The sequence below is a fragment of the Castor canadensis genome, chromosome 12 (assembly GCF_047511655.1).
Source record: "Castor canadensis chromosome 12, mCasCan1.hap1v2, whole genome shotgun sequence".
Taxonomy (NCBI): Eukaryota; Metazoa; Chordata; class Mammalia; order Rodentia; family Castoridae; genus Castor; species Castor canadensis.
Window position 1 is genome coordinate 60,306,632 of NC_133397.1, and position 15,673 is coordinate 60,322,304.

The 15,673-nt window shown below is 39.3% G+C and overlaps 1 protein-coding gene across 11 annotated transcripts in view; it reads right to left on the reverse strand.

Annotated features, from left to right (window-relative positions):
- The window catches only part of Aak1 (AP2 associated kinase 1), a 167,266-nt gene that overhangs the window by 66,556 nt on the left and 85,037 nt on the right, over positions 1-15,673 (reverse strand). For all 11 annotated transcript variants that reach the window (XM_074049880.1, XM_074049887.1, XM_074049881.1 and 8 more), the window contains 2 exons: positions 9,209-9,317; positions 7,580-7,722 (listed from right to left, as the gene is read on the reverse strand). In XM_074049880.1, the coding sequence (XP_073905981.1) occupies positions 7,580-7,722; positions 9,209-9,317 (252 nt within the window). The remainder of the gene's footprint in view (positions 1-7,579; positions 7,723-9,208; positions 9,318-15,673) is intronic.

The window sequence follows — 15,673 nt, forward strand, 5'->3', positions numbered from 1 at the left end:
CCACTTGCATCTTTTAAGTACATGTACCTATGTCTTTACAATAGGTTAGGATGTTCAGAATCGATATTTTTTATATTTTAGATACTTCTCAAAGTGAATAAATGTGTGGAAATTTTCCCTGTTAAAATGGGCAGTTTCTCTATTAAAATATTGCCATAGGTTTTTTTGTTTTGTTTTGTTTTTATAAATGAAGTCTTTGGGTAGTGAGTTAGGAATTCTAAGAAGCTTATAAGGACCAAAACCTAGAGAAATCCCTGGTATCAAAGGGCTCTCGTAATAAAGACAACTCCAAAAATAGTGGACACTATATTCTCAAGATGCACTGATTAATTCTTGGTATGAGGAACTAAGCTGACTGCATGCTGGAAAACAAACCTGGCTATGCATGAACAGTAAAATAGCAGCAAAAAAAAATCTTGTTAGGCTAGTAAGAATGTAATCTCCACTATCTTTTGTTTTCAGCCTTCCAAAGATGGATCGCCTTTAGAAAACAAAGGAAGGTTAGACTATAAGCTCCTCAAAGACAAGTCATCATCTCTCAATCACATCTGTCTTCTCTACTTAGTGCCTACCATATGCTTGGTACAGAAAATGTCCATCAAATGAAATAAATAAAAGAGAGGAGAGGAGAGGGGAAGGGAAGGGAGGGGAGGGGGAGAGGAAAAGAAAAAAAGAAAGAAACAACCAAACACACATAACACTGTATTTGTGTGTGTGCACATGCAATCACCATGCATGAACCCAGTCTGTCAGAAGCAAGATAGGAGCCACTAAATACTATTGCTACTGGTTCTTTTTAAAATACCTGGTTAATCAAGTGATAGAGCATCTGCCTAGCAAATGTAAAGCCCTGAGTTCAAAACAAGAAAACAAAAGGTGACATATATTACCTTTGTCAAAAAATACCTGGTTGATTACAATATTCTCTTGTTCCCATGCTACTTTCTAAACTTTTTAAATTCGTTTTGTTTTGGTTTGGTTTTTGATGGGAGCAGGGTTTGAATTCAGGTCTTCACACTTGCAAAGCAGGTGCTCTATTGCTTGAGACACACCTCCAGTCTATTTTACTCTATGTTACTTTGGACATGGTGTTAGTGAACTATTTGCCTGGGCTGGCTTCAAATTGTGATCCTCTCAATCTCAACCACCCAAGTAGCTAGGATCACAGGCATGAGCCACCAGCAACTGGCTCTTTATTTTATTTTTTTAATTCTTCTAAAAATTGAATTAAGTATATTCTTTAGTCTCTATCCATTAATGCAAATTATCTGAAGTCTTTGCTGCAAACTGATTCTGAAGTTTATGGTTTCTTATTCCTACTGAACTTCACTTTTGGTACTATTGTTGTAAAGGGTTTTATTTTAACTTACATTCCTTGGAACTTCAGTAGGAACTCTTTCAGCCTCAGGTCTAAAGTCTACTGTTCTGCCAGAGAATAATGGAAGGACTGGGGCTAGTACACTTAGGGGCACTAGCAACCTGACCTTGGTATCAGTCGCTGAGGCAGAAAACAATGGCTATGAGTCTAAGCAGATATGCTCTTATGAAGAAGTCTTCATTACAGAATTATGTATTCAGAATGGTTGAGACAGGATTGGTGGAATGGCTCAAGTGGTAGAGCACCTGCCTGGCAAGCACAAGGCCCTGAGTTTAACCCCCTGTACCACAAAAACAAACAAACAAAAAAGCGACAGATTTATTTCCTTGAGATAATGCTGAGGCACACAAAAATTTCTACCATTTACAGCCCTTATAAAGTTCCTCAGTTAAATCTATTCACACAAAGAGAAACAGTCAAGTTATGCTGGGCATATCCTCACGTTACGAATCTAAAACAATTCCAACAGAGCAACACTAATGCCTTCAATCTGATTTAGAAATTATAAAGTAACAGCCATCATTTCATGAGCTTTTATTATTGCCAGCACTACTGTGCTCAGCACTTTACATGGATTATTCCACTAAATCCTCATAATGACAATGTTATTATGATCCCAATCACACAGATAAAGAAAAGTGAGGCCCAGAATGATTAAGTCACTTGCTAAATGTCACACAGCTAATAAGTAGTGAAGTTGGGAAGTGAACTGAAGCAATCTAATTCTAGAAAAGGACAGTCAATTACATTACTGCCAGGACAAGAAGCAGATTAGAAGCAGAAATAATTATTTAAGACCCCCATCCCCACCCTACGGTAGGGGTAATGATGACTTTATACCTGCCCAGCATACTGGAATGGGCTTATGGAAAGGGTCTTCTTAATTCTTTACATCCAGAAATGCCTCTATAATAGAAATCTAGTCAATAAGGAGCCAAGTGTCTACAGTAGGCAGGATGATTTGTTCAAGAACTCTTAAGCATTTCTTTTATAACTGAGTATGTCCTTTGTTCAACTGTTCACTCTCCAGTAGTCAAGTCCCAGTTATTCTTCAAAACCTTGATCAAGGTGAACCCCTCAATAAAACTTTCCATGACTACCCTACATAATAACACAGAACTTACTGTTGACAGGAGGAGGTCAGAAAGGCTTCAAGCCAAATCAAGTCATGCCTATTGATTATTCTATAGTCTATGTGCTGTGCTTTGATATGAAGTGTCTCCCAAAAGGTTTATGCATTAAAGTCTTGGTTCCCAGTTGGTGGTTCCAATCATTGAGATGTGATTGGATCATGAGGGTGCTAACCTCATCAATGAGTTAATCCATTCATGAGTTCATGGCTGAATGGAGTATTAGGAAGTAGAGCCTTATTGGCGGGGGTGGGTCACTGGGGGCATGCCCTTGAAGGTTATACCTGGTCCCTGGTCCCATCCTGTTTCACTAGACTTTCTGGCCACCATGAGTTGAACAGCCTCCTCTGCCACGTGCACAACATCATATTATGCCTTGACTCAGGTCCAAAGCAATGACTCCAACCAAGTATGAAACTGTGAGCCAAAATAAGTCTTTCCTCCTTTAAGTTGTTTCTCTCAGGCATTTGTCACAGCAACAAAAAAGTCTAAGTAGTACACTTTGGTTGCGTTTCTCCAAAGGCAGAATTGAATAATTATGACAGAGACAGTTTGGCCAACAAGCCTAAAATATTTACTACCTAGCCCTCTATAGAAAAGGTTTGCCACCCTTTGGTCTGTCATAATCACTCAGTATCGCTTAAAATTCTTCTCCTATGAATTCATATTTAAATTCTTATATATTTATATTTGTCTTCCAGTACTAAACCTTTGGGGTCAGAAAATGTATTATGCTTGTGTATCTCCCATAGCACCTAGCCCAGTATTGTATACCTACCAGGTATCTTTAAATGTTGCTAATGAAACCACTTACTCAGCATCATTCACAAACAATCTTCCTACCTAGCTTCATGTACCTTACAAGACTTCTGTGAAGTCATGCTTTTCCTATTGTATGTGTGTCAGCTTCTACACTTCTAATGCTGGAATCTGAAAAGTTAATTCATTTCAAAACACAAACAAGGTAGCTGCGGGACCAAAATCTCTGCTGGGGAAGAGGGGAGGACTAAGCAGACAAAGGACAGAATAAAGATGAGGCACACTGTTGAACTGATGAAAACAATAATCCCTGCTCTAGCTACTTTTGTGCATTATGTGGGGAGGATCAAGCAAGATTATGAAGGTGAAATCACTTGGCAGCGGCCACCTCTCTTATTGCTGCATTCTTCATCTACTCTGTGTGTCCTATGACTTGTAGCTTCTGCAAAAACCTCCAAGGCCATGCTGGCCACTGTTGCTGCCCTCCATCACCACCACCCACAAAACACTAAGCACAGAATATGGTCTATGGTAACAATATAGGACTTAGGGGGCAGAAGTCCCCAAAGCCTATTTCTGATGTTTGACCTTGGCCAAGTCTTTAAGCCTCTTTGGGCTTGTTTCTCATCTGCAAAGTAAAGCTGATATTTCCATCACAGATGTTACAGAGCAAATAAGAGAATATGTATCAAAGTAAACTATAAATCTCCCTACATAAATGTAAAATACTATTACCACCAATTTGTGAAAGAAATATCTTTGATTTCTACAACATGCCAAGTGTTTTTTAGATTCTAGGGAAAAGCCTGTGAAAAAACAAGGTCCAGCATCTCATGGAACTTAGAGTCCAACTGGGAATAAGAAAATAATTATTATCACCTGGTAGTGATGAACGTCATGAAAAAATCCCAGCAGGTTAAATACATGTAAGGTGAAGGGGGAAACCACTTTAAAGAGCAATTAGGGAAGGTCTCTGATGAAAAGAGAAGAGAGCTGAATAAGGAAAGAAGTCATGGACCATCTGGGGGAAGAACATTCTGAGCAGTAACAGTCAGCACTGAGGCCCTAAGGTGGATGTGCACTTGAGGTGTCTGAGGCATGCAGGCAAGACAATGTGGCTGGATCAGCACTGCGCATGGCACTGGCACTGCAAAGGAGGCCAAAAACATGGGGCAGGACATACTGTAGTCAGGGCTGCCATTGACGAGGAGATAGGATAATGCAGAATATTGGAGGAAGTAAAGGATTAATAAAACTAGTAATAATGGTATCAGCAGCTAATAGCATTTACTGTGTCTCAGACAAAGCCCAGTGAACTTTTATTTATAGTAGTTCATATAACCCTTACAAAATCTTATTGACCCCCTTATCAGAAAAGAGGGACTAGAGAAGTAGGATGTGGAGTCAGGCTGCCTGTCTGCTGGGACCTCACCCTCACCTACCATACTGATGTGCACTATGCAGTTAATGTTCATGGGCAGTTTAGAGACGGGAACAAAGGAGAGAAGACCAAAGAAACAAACAGGGGGAAGACTGGAGAAGGCCACTCAGGAGGCATTCAGCATTTTTAACAGATCATCCATACAAGCAAACAGCCATTATAGAAAAATCAGCTTGGCAAAAGGAGGAAGAATAAGAGAAAGTAGACAACGAGGACAGGTGCAAATGGTCCAGACATGAGTGACTAAGGCTAGGGCCAATAGCAATGGAGAAGGGTAAGATAGGAAGTAAGAGGGGACAGATTAAATGAGATTAGGAAGGTAGAGAGCCAACTGATGTTCATACACCATCCTCTGAAAACTTCTGAGAATGTGCATAGTGATGTTGTTTTTGACAAAGCCCCTTAAGGATGTAAGCCTAAGGTGGGTTACCACTGCTTACAATTGCTCAAATATTTCAGCTCTTTGAGAGTTCAATGCTGCTGACCTTATTTTCCAACCTATCAGTTTAAAGAGCCCTATTAAAGGTGTCACTCTCAAACACTGCTCTAGCCTTAGCGTAAAGTCCTGCAAAGCTACATCCTCCTGACCTCTTTATCTCAATGTTACTCCAAACAGGCATAGCACTGAGGCATTTCAGAGAACTTATTATTCACTGGAAAATTTGGCAGGCTAGATGAATGCAGGTTTTCCAACCTGTGTTTCTGAAAATGTTCAAATCTTCATTCTATTATGTCATGAGACCAAAATCATCTTTCTGACAGAAAAGGTAATACCTATGACTTTTCAACCTGAACATATTAAGTATTCACCCTTTCTTCCCCTTTCTTAAGTGCACAACTAACACAGTATAACTTAAGTGCACAACTAGCACAGCATAACACAACAAGACAAAACAATGAAAAACCTGGAAATGGGAGTGAAGAACCTCTTTGTTCTGGTTTGATTACTTAATTGGCTGTACAGGACAGTCACAGCCTTTTTGGCTAGTTTAAGCAAAATTCCTAGATCAATGCCCCATGATCTGCAATAATGACCTTTCTCTCTCTCAGAGAAATGAAAATTAAAAATGAGAGAAAATAACTAAAGGGTTACAGTAATGTGTTTGAAGAGAGAGCTAAAGAACAGTATTCCCATAGTTATTTTTAGAACATAAGCTAAGGACAGAGATGACTTGCAGTTCATGTCCTATACGGAATTGGAAAGAAAGACCATACATGTGGAAAGGCAAGAGAGGCCTTCCTCAGTTCTGCCTGTGAATGAGCACTGGCTCACACAGGTCAACCACAGACTTAGCCTGGGTCCTTTCTTGTGTCCCACTAATTTGTACTCATAGTGGCATCTCCTCCAGATGGAAATCCTGCTCACATAGCAGCAGCCAGCACTTTCTCAGGCCAACTCAAGAAATCAGGAACTTCTTGGCTCTGGCTATCACCAGGACAGTGGTGGCTGTTTCTAGTAATGATAAGGAGCTGAGAGTGGCTGAAGCTCTGCAATGGACTAACCAAGGCAGGAGGTATATGGGGACTTTCCTCTCAGACCTTGGGAAATTGGAGCTGTAGCAGGCAAATGCCATTGCTACCATGCACATACTAGTAGAAATGAGCACTAATGAGAGCATCAAGATGGCACCCAGTGTTGAGTTTAGGGTATTTTAGAATGTTTCAGTCAAAACAACCGAATCCAAACAGCAATCACAGGGCTTCTCTGTGACAGTTAAGAGTTCAGGCCTCCTCCCACAGTCCTGCTTACACTCCTTATTTCCAAGGCCTCCTGAACCATGGCAAGCAAACCACAGCATATCTGAGGTCATCAATATCAATGGAAAGACAACTGCAGAGCCTACTACTGTGTCCCCACACTGTGCTGCTCCTCTGAGATGCAGGATAAAGTGCTGGGGAATAGAACATGGCAGCAGCTTGCTCCTGCTGCTGCCTTGCCCTCTGATTCCAGTGAAATATCTCACAGTCTGCTCAGCCAGTGAAGGAAGAGTCTGCAACCCTGCTGCCTCAGCTCTTCATGGACCTACTCTGCAACCTCAGCTCTGCACCACAGGCTCCCAATCCCAGGTGGTGCCAATCCATTCCTAATAGCAGCACTGCCATAACACGGGGCATTACCATCCTGGAAAAACACAAACTGGATAGCTATTTCTGGCAAAAAATGATTGCCTTTCAGACTAATCCAACAAATGTTTAAGAAGTTAAAATAAAGGGAGACTTTGTTTTAAAACACAGGACTAGGGGCTGGACATGGTGGCACATACCTGTGATCCCAGCTACACAGGAGGCAGAGAGGATCACAATTTGGAGCCAGTCTGGGCAAAAGAAAGTTAGGAAGAACCCTAACTTTCATGAATGAAAGTTAGAATTAATTCAACTATTATACAATGTGAGAACTTGGACTTTGGTAAATGTCACAATGTACTCCCAGTAGATTTTTAATTCCATTCAACAAATATTGTCAAGTGATTACAATATGAAAGCCACAGTGCAAAGTGATGGTAATCAAGAGGACCAATTTTTAAAATTAATGGTTCTTACAAAATAGACTTAAAATTAATGTTATTTATAAACTATTTAAATTAATATATTAATTTTCATGACCTTGAAAAAGTATACTTGGGACTATAGCAAGAAAAATAAAAATAACATGGATTCAGGAATTTGGTAATTTAAAAAAATTTCTGGAGGCTATTTAAGTAACAAAATTGATAACCACATTGTACTTCTTCCTTTGTATTTTCTCTTCCCAAGCACAGTGTAAGTTTACAGTTAGGGACCATGCCATGAATGTCTGTCACATCCCCACAGTGTCTACCCCATCCCTGGAGCAGATAGAAAATACTCTGCAAAATCAGAGTGGTCTTTTACCTTCAAGTCACGGTGGATAATAGGAGTTTTGCATTGATGCAGGCGGGCAACAGCTTCACAGGTATCACAGAATATCTGGAGCACTTCATTCTCTGTAAAGCCTGTTTGCAGGCGCTGGTTCATCAGGTTTACTACCTGGCCTCCTGAGAAGGACACAAAGCAAAGGAGACTTGTCACTTAGACCAGGAGTGTAAACGGTTGTCCAAAGAGGAGCAAGGCAGACTGAAGAAACAGAGCTGATCACCAGCAGAGCCAGAACTAAATCCCAGGTGTTTCTTACAATCCATGCCTCCTCTAATGAGTCAAAACCAGAATTTTTAAAAAAGCACCCCAGATATGAGCTGTCCTCATTATGTCTTTAAGATTAGTAACAGAACTGACAATATGACCCTACTATACAGTTGCCTGTCCCTACTGCATGTGGATGAGACCATATCTTCAAACTGTCCTATCTTTTAGTAAGAATCAGAATTCACAAAAACCTAGGAGGTAGGACATCATTATAATCTATACTTTAGGAATAACTTGGTCTCTCTGGCTTCACAAGTTACTACACCAGCATTTCATCTCCAGGACCAAAAGACTGATGACATCTCTTACATTATCCAGATCCCTACATCCTTCTACTGCCTGGTCTCTAAATAGTATATTGTCCAAAAAGGAATGATCAGGAAGAAATAAACTGTCAGGTTCAAATTTGGTAGTGTTTTACAAAATCAGGTTCATAGTTAATCTAATGAAGGCTGAAATTACTAGTTAGCATAACATTTTCAAGGCTAGGGAGGCAGCTCAGCAGTAGAGCATCCGTCTAGCATGCACAAGGTCCTAGGCTCAATCTCCAGACCCGCAAAAATAAATCACATTTTTGAGATAAGAAATATATTTAATTTATAGACAGGTTCTTTAGAGACAGGAAAATGTTAGTGAAATGTTTAGTGAAACTGAGGGCAAATTACAAAACAGGGCACCAAACAGTAAGACAATAATTTAAGCTGCTTAAACTAAAAATCAAATCTCCCAACAGTGGTTGTAAAGAAAGCAGTCAAGTCTGAATTCACGCTACAGCTTGGATTTCTCAAGATAAATGTTGTTTGAAACTTCAAAGCTTTCAACAATTTAACTCTACTGTTAAGAGCAGTATTACATGAAAGTATCCTTGCTAAGAATCACAATTCCAGAGCAAGGAGAAGGGAGATTCTTTTATCCCATAATACGTGGGTGATGGTGTGAGTGGGGGGGTAAGGAAGCTGCACTGTTTCTTTAGTCCATTTGGAGTTGGGCCTTTATTATGTGCCTCATCATTCATTTTAAAGCATCACAAAGAATATATTCATTCTCATTCTCATATGGTCTCATTTATATACATGACCAAACCTTCCAAAACCTGACAAAAATGAGATTTTGTATTATCCATGGTTTTCAATTGCTTATGCCACTGCTCCTTGCCATTGCAAGAGTAACTAGGAGTTTACAACAGGCTGTATCTTTTAAATCTCTTAGTCCTCCTACCTATAAAACCAGAATGATATACTTTAGGGTACAATGCACATTAAGTAAAATTATCCCTGTTCCCTTGACAATCAAAATGCTAGAGAAATGAGAATTTGAGGATACAGTTCATATACATACCTCTACAGAAGTCCATCAGAATGAGAACTTCCCATACATCGCCGCTACTCACATTGTTGATACTAGAGTCAATGTAACCCACAATGTTCTTGTGCCCTGACAGATCCCTCTGTGAACAAAAGTTGAAAAATATGTCATTAGTTACAGACCAATAGGGACAGAATTAGCCACTAAGTTTCATTAGCACAGATAGTTTAAATACACATAGACAACACTAACAGTGTTGATAGGTAAGATTAAGGAACAGAGCCAAGTACAGGTTTCCAGTGGCCTCTGAAATTCATGGCCAGATGTTCAATAGCAATTCCATTGTCCTAATGAGCCATAATAACTCCCCAGAACCTAAGCTCAAGCATCACATTCACAGACAGTGCCTACTTGCTCACTAAATCAGAGTTCCATGTAAACCAGAAGCAAAGACTTCCATCTCCAGAAATACTGCAGAGGAATTAGAGGAGAGACACAGTGTAAGTATTTAAATATGTAAATTGGGAGGATGCTGTACTGGGAATTAAACTCAGGACCTTGCAATAGCTACCACCTAAGCCACACCCCCAGTCCTTTTTGCATGGGTTATTTTGAAGACAGGGTCTCACTTTATGTCCCAGTCAGCCTGGACCAGATTCTCCTATTTGTGCTTCCCCCCATAGCTGGGATGACAGGCATGAAACCACCACATCTAGCCATTGATTGAGATGGGTGCTTTGTGAACTTTTTGCCAGGACTAGCCTCAAACTGAAATCCTCCCAATCTCTGCCTCCCAAGAATCTAGTAGTATAGGTGTGAGCCACTGTGCACAGCCTAAATACATAAATTTTGAAAACAGAAAACAAAAAACTTATGCTTCTCCTGGTTGTAAGGGCAAAGTGAATTCAATTTGACTGTTTAAAAGTTCATATTATTATTCTTCATTTAGAAAACATGAACAGAATAACTGTTTTACAAAGTTTTGAAGGGCCTATGCTAGCATCCAGACCTAAGCATTTTGCTCATAATTAACCTTTTCAAGCCAACCAACTGGGATGCTGGCCATCAGCTGGAACTGCAACAATCTGTCAGAGCGTCACATGGACTTCATTCACCCACCAAACATTTATGGAGAACCCCTACAAGTCAGGACCCATTTAGGCACTGAAAGTCAACTCACGTCTCACATGGTCATTTCAAGGACCAAAAAGGCAGATCTTTGTGATGATGATGTTAAAATTCATAGTCATTAGAAACTAAGTTGAGGAAAGACAAAGTGAACACACCAGACAAAATGATTTTTTTATACAAATGCAAGGTAAGATTTTGTTAAAATGTAGTTTTCATTCAACAAATAAGAAGGACACCTGCACGCCTATGTTTACTGCAGCATTATTCACAATAGCCAAGTACTGGAATCAGCCTAGGTGCCCAACAACTAATAAATGGATAAAGAAAATGTGATATATATACACAATGAAGTATTATTCATCCATAAAGAATAATGAAATAATGCCATTTGCAGGAAAATGGAGCAATTGGAGGTCATGATATTGAGCAAAATAAGCGAAGCTCAAAGAGTAAATATCACATATTTTCACTCATATGTGGAATCTAGGTCTAAAATGCTAAAATAACAATAATAATGGGGCTTGAGTGCAAAAGGGACATTTTGGGGGTGGGTGAACAACAGAGAGAAGAGAAATAGAGAGGGTATGGGGGTGAAGAGGATCAAAGTATATTACATATATGTATGTGTGGCAATAACATAAAGAAACATACCAAATATTGTTTTTAAAAGGGTGGGAGGAAGGAAGGGGTTAAAGGAATATCATAGAGGGGTGAACTTGCTCAAAATACACTGTACACATATGTGGAATTTCACATGCAACCCCCTTTTAGTATTAATGAATCCTAAATTTAAAAAATAACAAAAAATTAGTTTTCATGAATTATTTTACTTTTGTTTTTAAAAGCTTAGGAGGAGGGAATGTAAAGTATGTGCTTCTATGAAAGCCACCATACAAACTCATCAAGCTGGACTGTGAGAACAGAAACTGCTACTACCCTAACTGGAGATTCAGCTGTTTAAAGTGACAAATGAAATCTCTTTTATCTGAAATTGCACAACAAAGCAAGAGGAAACCCAACAGTGTCAAATGAATGCCCTTGCACTCTGAGCTTCAAAGTTACAACTCATGAGCCCTTCTCTAAGTGAAGAATTAAGAACGACCCCCCAGTGCAGACAAAGGTAGAAACATGAATATGAGAAGCCTCTGCAGACATATGTGAGCATAGTTTCAGAGAAGGGACGAATGGAGGTAAGCACAGGCCTGGACTTGCAAAGAATGGGAGTTGAGAAGCATCCTCCAAGTGTCTTTATTTTTAAAAGAATCAGGGATACTGCCTATAAGATAATTTCTAATAACAAAAGGATTAATAAAGCATCTGGAAGAAAAAAAGCTGGCAGAGCCATGCTATGGTTTGAACATTTGTGTCCCCTTCAAAATTCATACTGGAACTTATATCCGAAATGCAACTGTATTAACACGTGGAACGTTTAGGAGGTGATTAAGTCACAAAGGCAGAGCCCTTGTGAATGGGACTAACAACTTTATAAAAGAGCTGCAGGGAACTAGCTAGGCCCTTTGCCCATTCTGCCTTCTGGCCTAGTGACAAAAGTATTGTTCTCTCCAGAGGATGCAGTGTTTAAGGTCCCATCTTAGAAAGAAGACCAGGCCCTTACCAGAAACCAAACCTGCCGGTACCTTGATCTTGAACTTCCAGTCTCCAAAACTGTGAGAACATACATTTCTGTTCTTTATAAGTTACCCAGTCCCAGGTATTTTGTTATAGCAGCATGAATAGATTCTGACAAGCCAAGAGGAAGTAAAAAAAAAAAATGATTCGAGGTTAAAAACTAAATAATTAACATCTGCAGCTGGCCCTTACAGTTTGCCATGACATATGCTCAGTTCCCCAAACTGCTATTCTTTTTGTCATCTGCAGAGATCCTAAGATATATTCAAGCAAATAAAAACCCCTTTTGGAGGGAGACAATGGTATTTACCTTTAATGATTCAAGATGTAGCACCAGCTCAGATTTCAGAGTCAAGTCCCACTAGTTTATAACTCTGAGGGAAAAAATCTGTTTGAATGGCTGTGAAAGGTAGCAAGTCTTACTACAAATTGAAATCAACTCTTATTTAAGGTATACTGTCCAGCTCTCAGCAGCAAAATGTCAGAAGATGTCCAAGCTTTCTTCTGGCTTTGGTTAAAAGACCAGCCCAGGCTTGCAGAACACAAAATGGACGTGATGCATGGAGTGGAAGCCACCCAGAAAGATTTCACACCACCTGCTTACATAGGAAGAGGCAGGATGTGTGGGAGAAGCCTTGCTGCCCTTGTAAGGAAATATAGGCCCGAGTCATGGCACCAAATGTAAGGAAATATAGGCCCCAAAGTGACCACGTGGAGAGAAGTGATCTGGCCAAGAGATTCTTTATTGCCGGGAGGGAGAGGGAGAGAGCAGAGAGAGCCAAGAGAAAGAGAGAGACAGGGGCAGGGGCTTAAATACCCCTCAGTGAGACTCAGCATGATCTGATTGGCTAGGATCTTATGGTTCATGCTCACTGGAGGTTGGGGCAGAAGGAGGATTCAAGCTAGACTTGAGGCAGGACTGTGACCCTGGGAGGCAGGACTGTGACCTTGGAAAACAGGAGCTTAAGGGTGCAGTAAGAACTGAAACCTATCGGCGCCATTATTGCCAACAGCCCTGAACTAAACTATTCAGAGTACTAGGACAGACGTCTACATGAGGAATAGAAATCCAATGTGATTTCAGGAGAGTGAGGAATTAATGTTCAGTTAGACTGTAGATTGGGCCAGTTCCTACTATGTGATTTAAGGAGGCATAAGTTTAAAGAGTTTGTGTTATCATTTTAAACTTCATGTTTTAAGTAGCATTAAATAGCATTAATAAAGTGCTGACAAACTATTATTAGATTTGCTTTATTAAACTGATATTTTAAGTGGCTTACATTTGCTTATTAAATTGCGTGTTTAACTGCTTGAAGTACTGAGAAACCTGTTTCATAAACACATGTAAAAGCTACCACTTGAAAACTAGGTCTTTAACCTGGATGTCACAGATTATCACAAATGCCAAGTTTACCTCGGGTCTTGATTAATGATGCTCATAGCATAGGATAGTATTCTATCCCGAGCCCCAAAATTCCTGCCACAGAATTTCCAAGGCCTTATAAGAAAACTGAGGACTCAATTCCTAAATATATCTATGGAAACCTTGATACTTAGGATCATAAAACAAAGACAGCATCCTAAACAATGTATCAACAAAATGTCACCAGCCAGGTGTTGTGGTGCATGCCTGAATTCCTGCACTGGAGGCTGAGGCAGGAAGAGTTTAAGGCAGCCTGGACTGTATAAAGTGAGTTCTAGGTCAAAGATCCCATCTCAAACAAAATCTAAACAAACAAAAATCTAAAATAAAAAAAATTAAAACACATGTCACCATCCACAAAATAGAGAAAATGAGCTGTGTATAACTAGTTTACACACACACATACTTAATTTGCTAGGTAACCCCTTCCTTGGAATTTCAGCCTTATACCTACAAATTCCTAATGTTAATAGTACTTGCATTTGCAGATAGTAAGCTTCCAAAGGAGTACCTTTACCTGCTTTGACTCTCTATTCAAACATCTAAAGTTTTCTGATTTTCTGACTAGGTACTATTCCCCCTACTGAGTATTTACTTGTGAGGAAGCAGTTGGTTGTTTTACATTCTGCCATAAGATCCGTCAAAAAGCACTCATACCTTCAGATCCAATTGATTTTTGACACTGGTACCAAATAGGTTAGGAAATAGGTTTTTAGGTATGATACCTAAATAAATTGCATTTCATCAGAATTAAAAACTTTTGTGTTTCAAACAACTCTAAGAAAGCAAAAGTCAAAGACAACACACACAGAATGGAAGAAAGCGTGTAAATCATATGTAATAAGGATTTAGTGTCTACAATATGCAAAGAACCCTTACAAGAAGGCAGGAGGCTCATAAGTTTGAGGACAGCCTGGGCTATGTAGCAAGTTCAAGGCCAGCATGAGTTACTCATTGAGAGCCTGTCTCAAAAACAGAACTCTTATAAGTTAAGATTAAAGACAAACACTATGAACATTTTTCCAAAGAACATATGCAAAAATGGCAAATAAACACATGAAAAAAATGCTTAGAACTATCAATCATTACAAATAATGCAAGTTACAGTGGCTCACCCCTGTAATCCTAGCTACTTGGGAGGCTGAGATTGGGAGAATCAATGTTCAAGGCCAGCCAGGGCAAATAGTTCATGAGACCACCCCCCCATCTCCAAAATAACCAGAGTAAAATGGACTGGAGTTGTAGTTCAAGTAGTAGAAAACCTGCTTTGCAAGTGGGAAGCTCTGAGTTCAAACCCCAGGCCCACCAAACAAAAAAAGCAAATCAAAACCACAATGAAATAGCTCTTCACACTCACAAGAAGGACAATAATAAAAAATGTAAAAAATAAAAAATGTTGGTGAGCATGTAGAGATTACACCACTCATGTATTACTGGTAGGGATATAAAATGGTGCAGCTTCCAAAACAAGAAACAGAAATGGATAGTAGATTAATGGTTACCAGAGGCTAGGGAGGGAAAGTAAGGGGAATGACTACTAACAGGTAGAGGATTTCCTTTGGAGTGATTTCTTTTTTTTTTTAATATTCTTGGGCTGGCAGAGTGGCTCAAGTGGTAGAGCACCTGCCTAGCAAGCGTGAGGCCTTAAGTTCAAGCACCAGTATTGCCAAAAAAAAAAAAAAAAAGTGTCCAGCAATTTGATAATTCCTACATGATTTTAAAGACCATTTTGGCTGTTCCGACATTTATGTGAATTGCTTCACTATTTTTCTTTATAAGAATGGCCCCAGAAAAATGAATGAAATACTCTAGACCTGGTCTGACTCATGCAGAGTAAACCAGCACTACTACCTTCTACAATTCTATTAGTGTAACTAAAAATTACATTCTTTTTCGGTTTGGCAGCCACATCACACTACACATTCATATTGAGTTAATTGACCACTTGAATACTTAAGTCTTTTTCCATTCATGCTGCTTTTAATCTCTGCCTCTCCTGAACTATGCTGGTAAAGTTGATTAAAATAAATAACAATCTAAGTATATGACCTTACCTTGTTATTTCATCTCATTAGAGCCAGTCCATTTTTCCAAAATATAATGATCATCCTATCACCTAAGGTAGTTGTTACATCTTCCAACTTTTTATTAGTTACATAATTGGTAAGTGTATCTTCTCGTTCTATAACCAAGTTATTCATTAAATGTAAAATAACATAAAGCTAGTAGTAAGCTATAGTGTCTTTTTTTCAGAAAGCTTCCAACAGAAATAATCAAATGATCAAATCACTGATCAGAAATCTTTATAAATGATA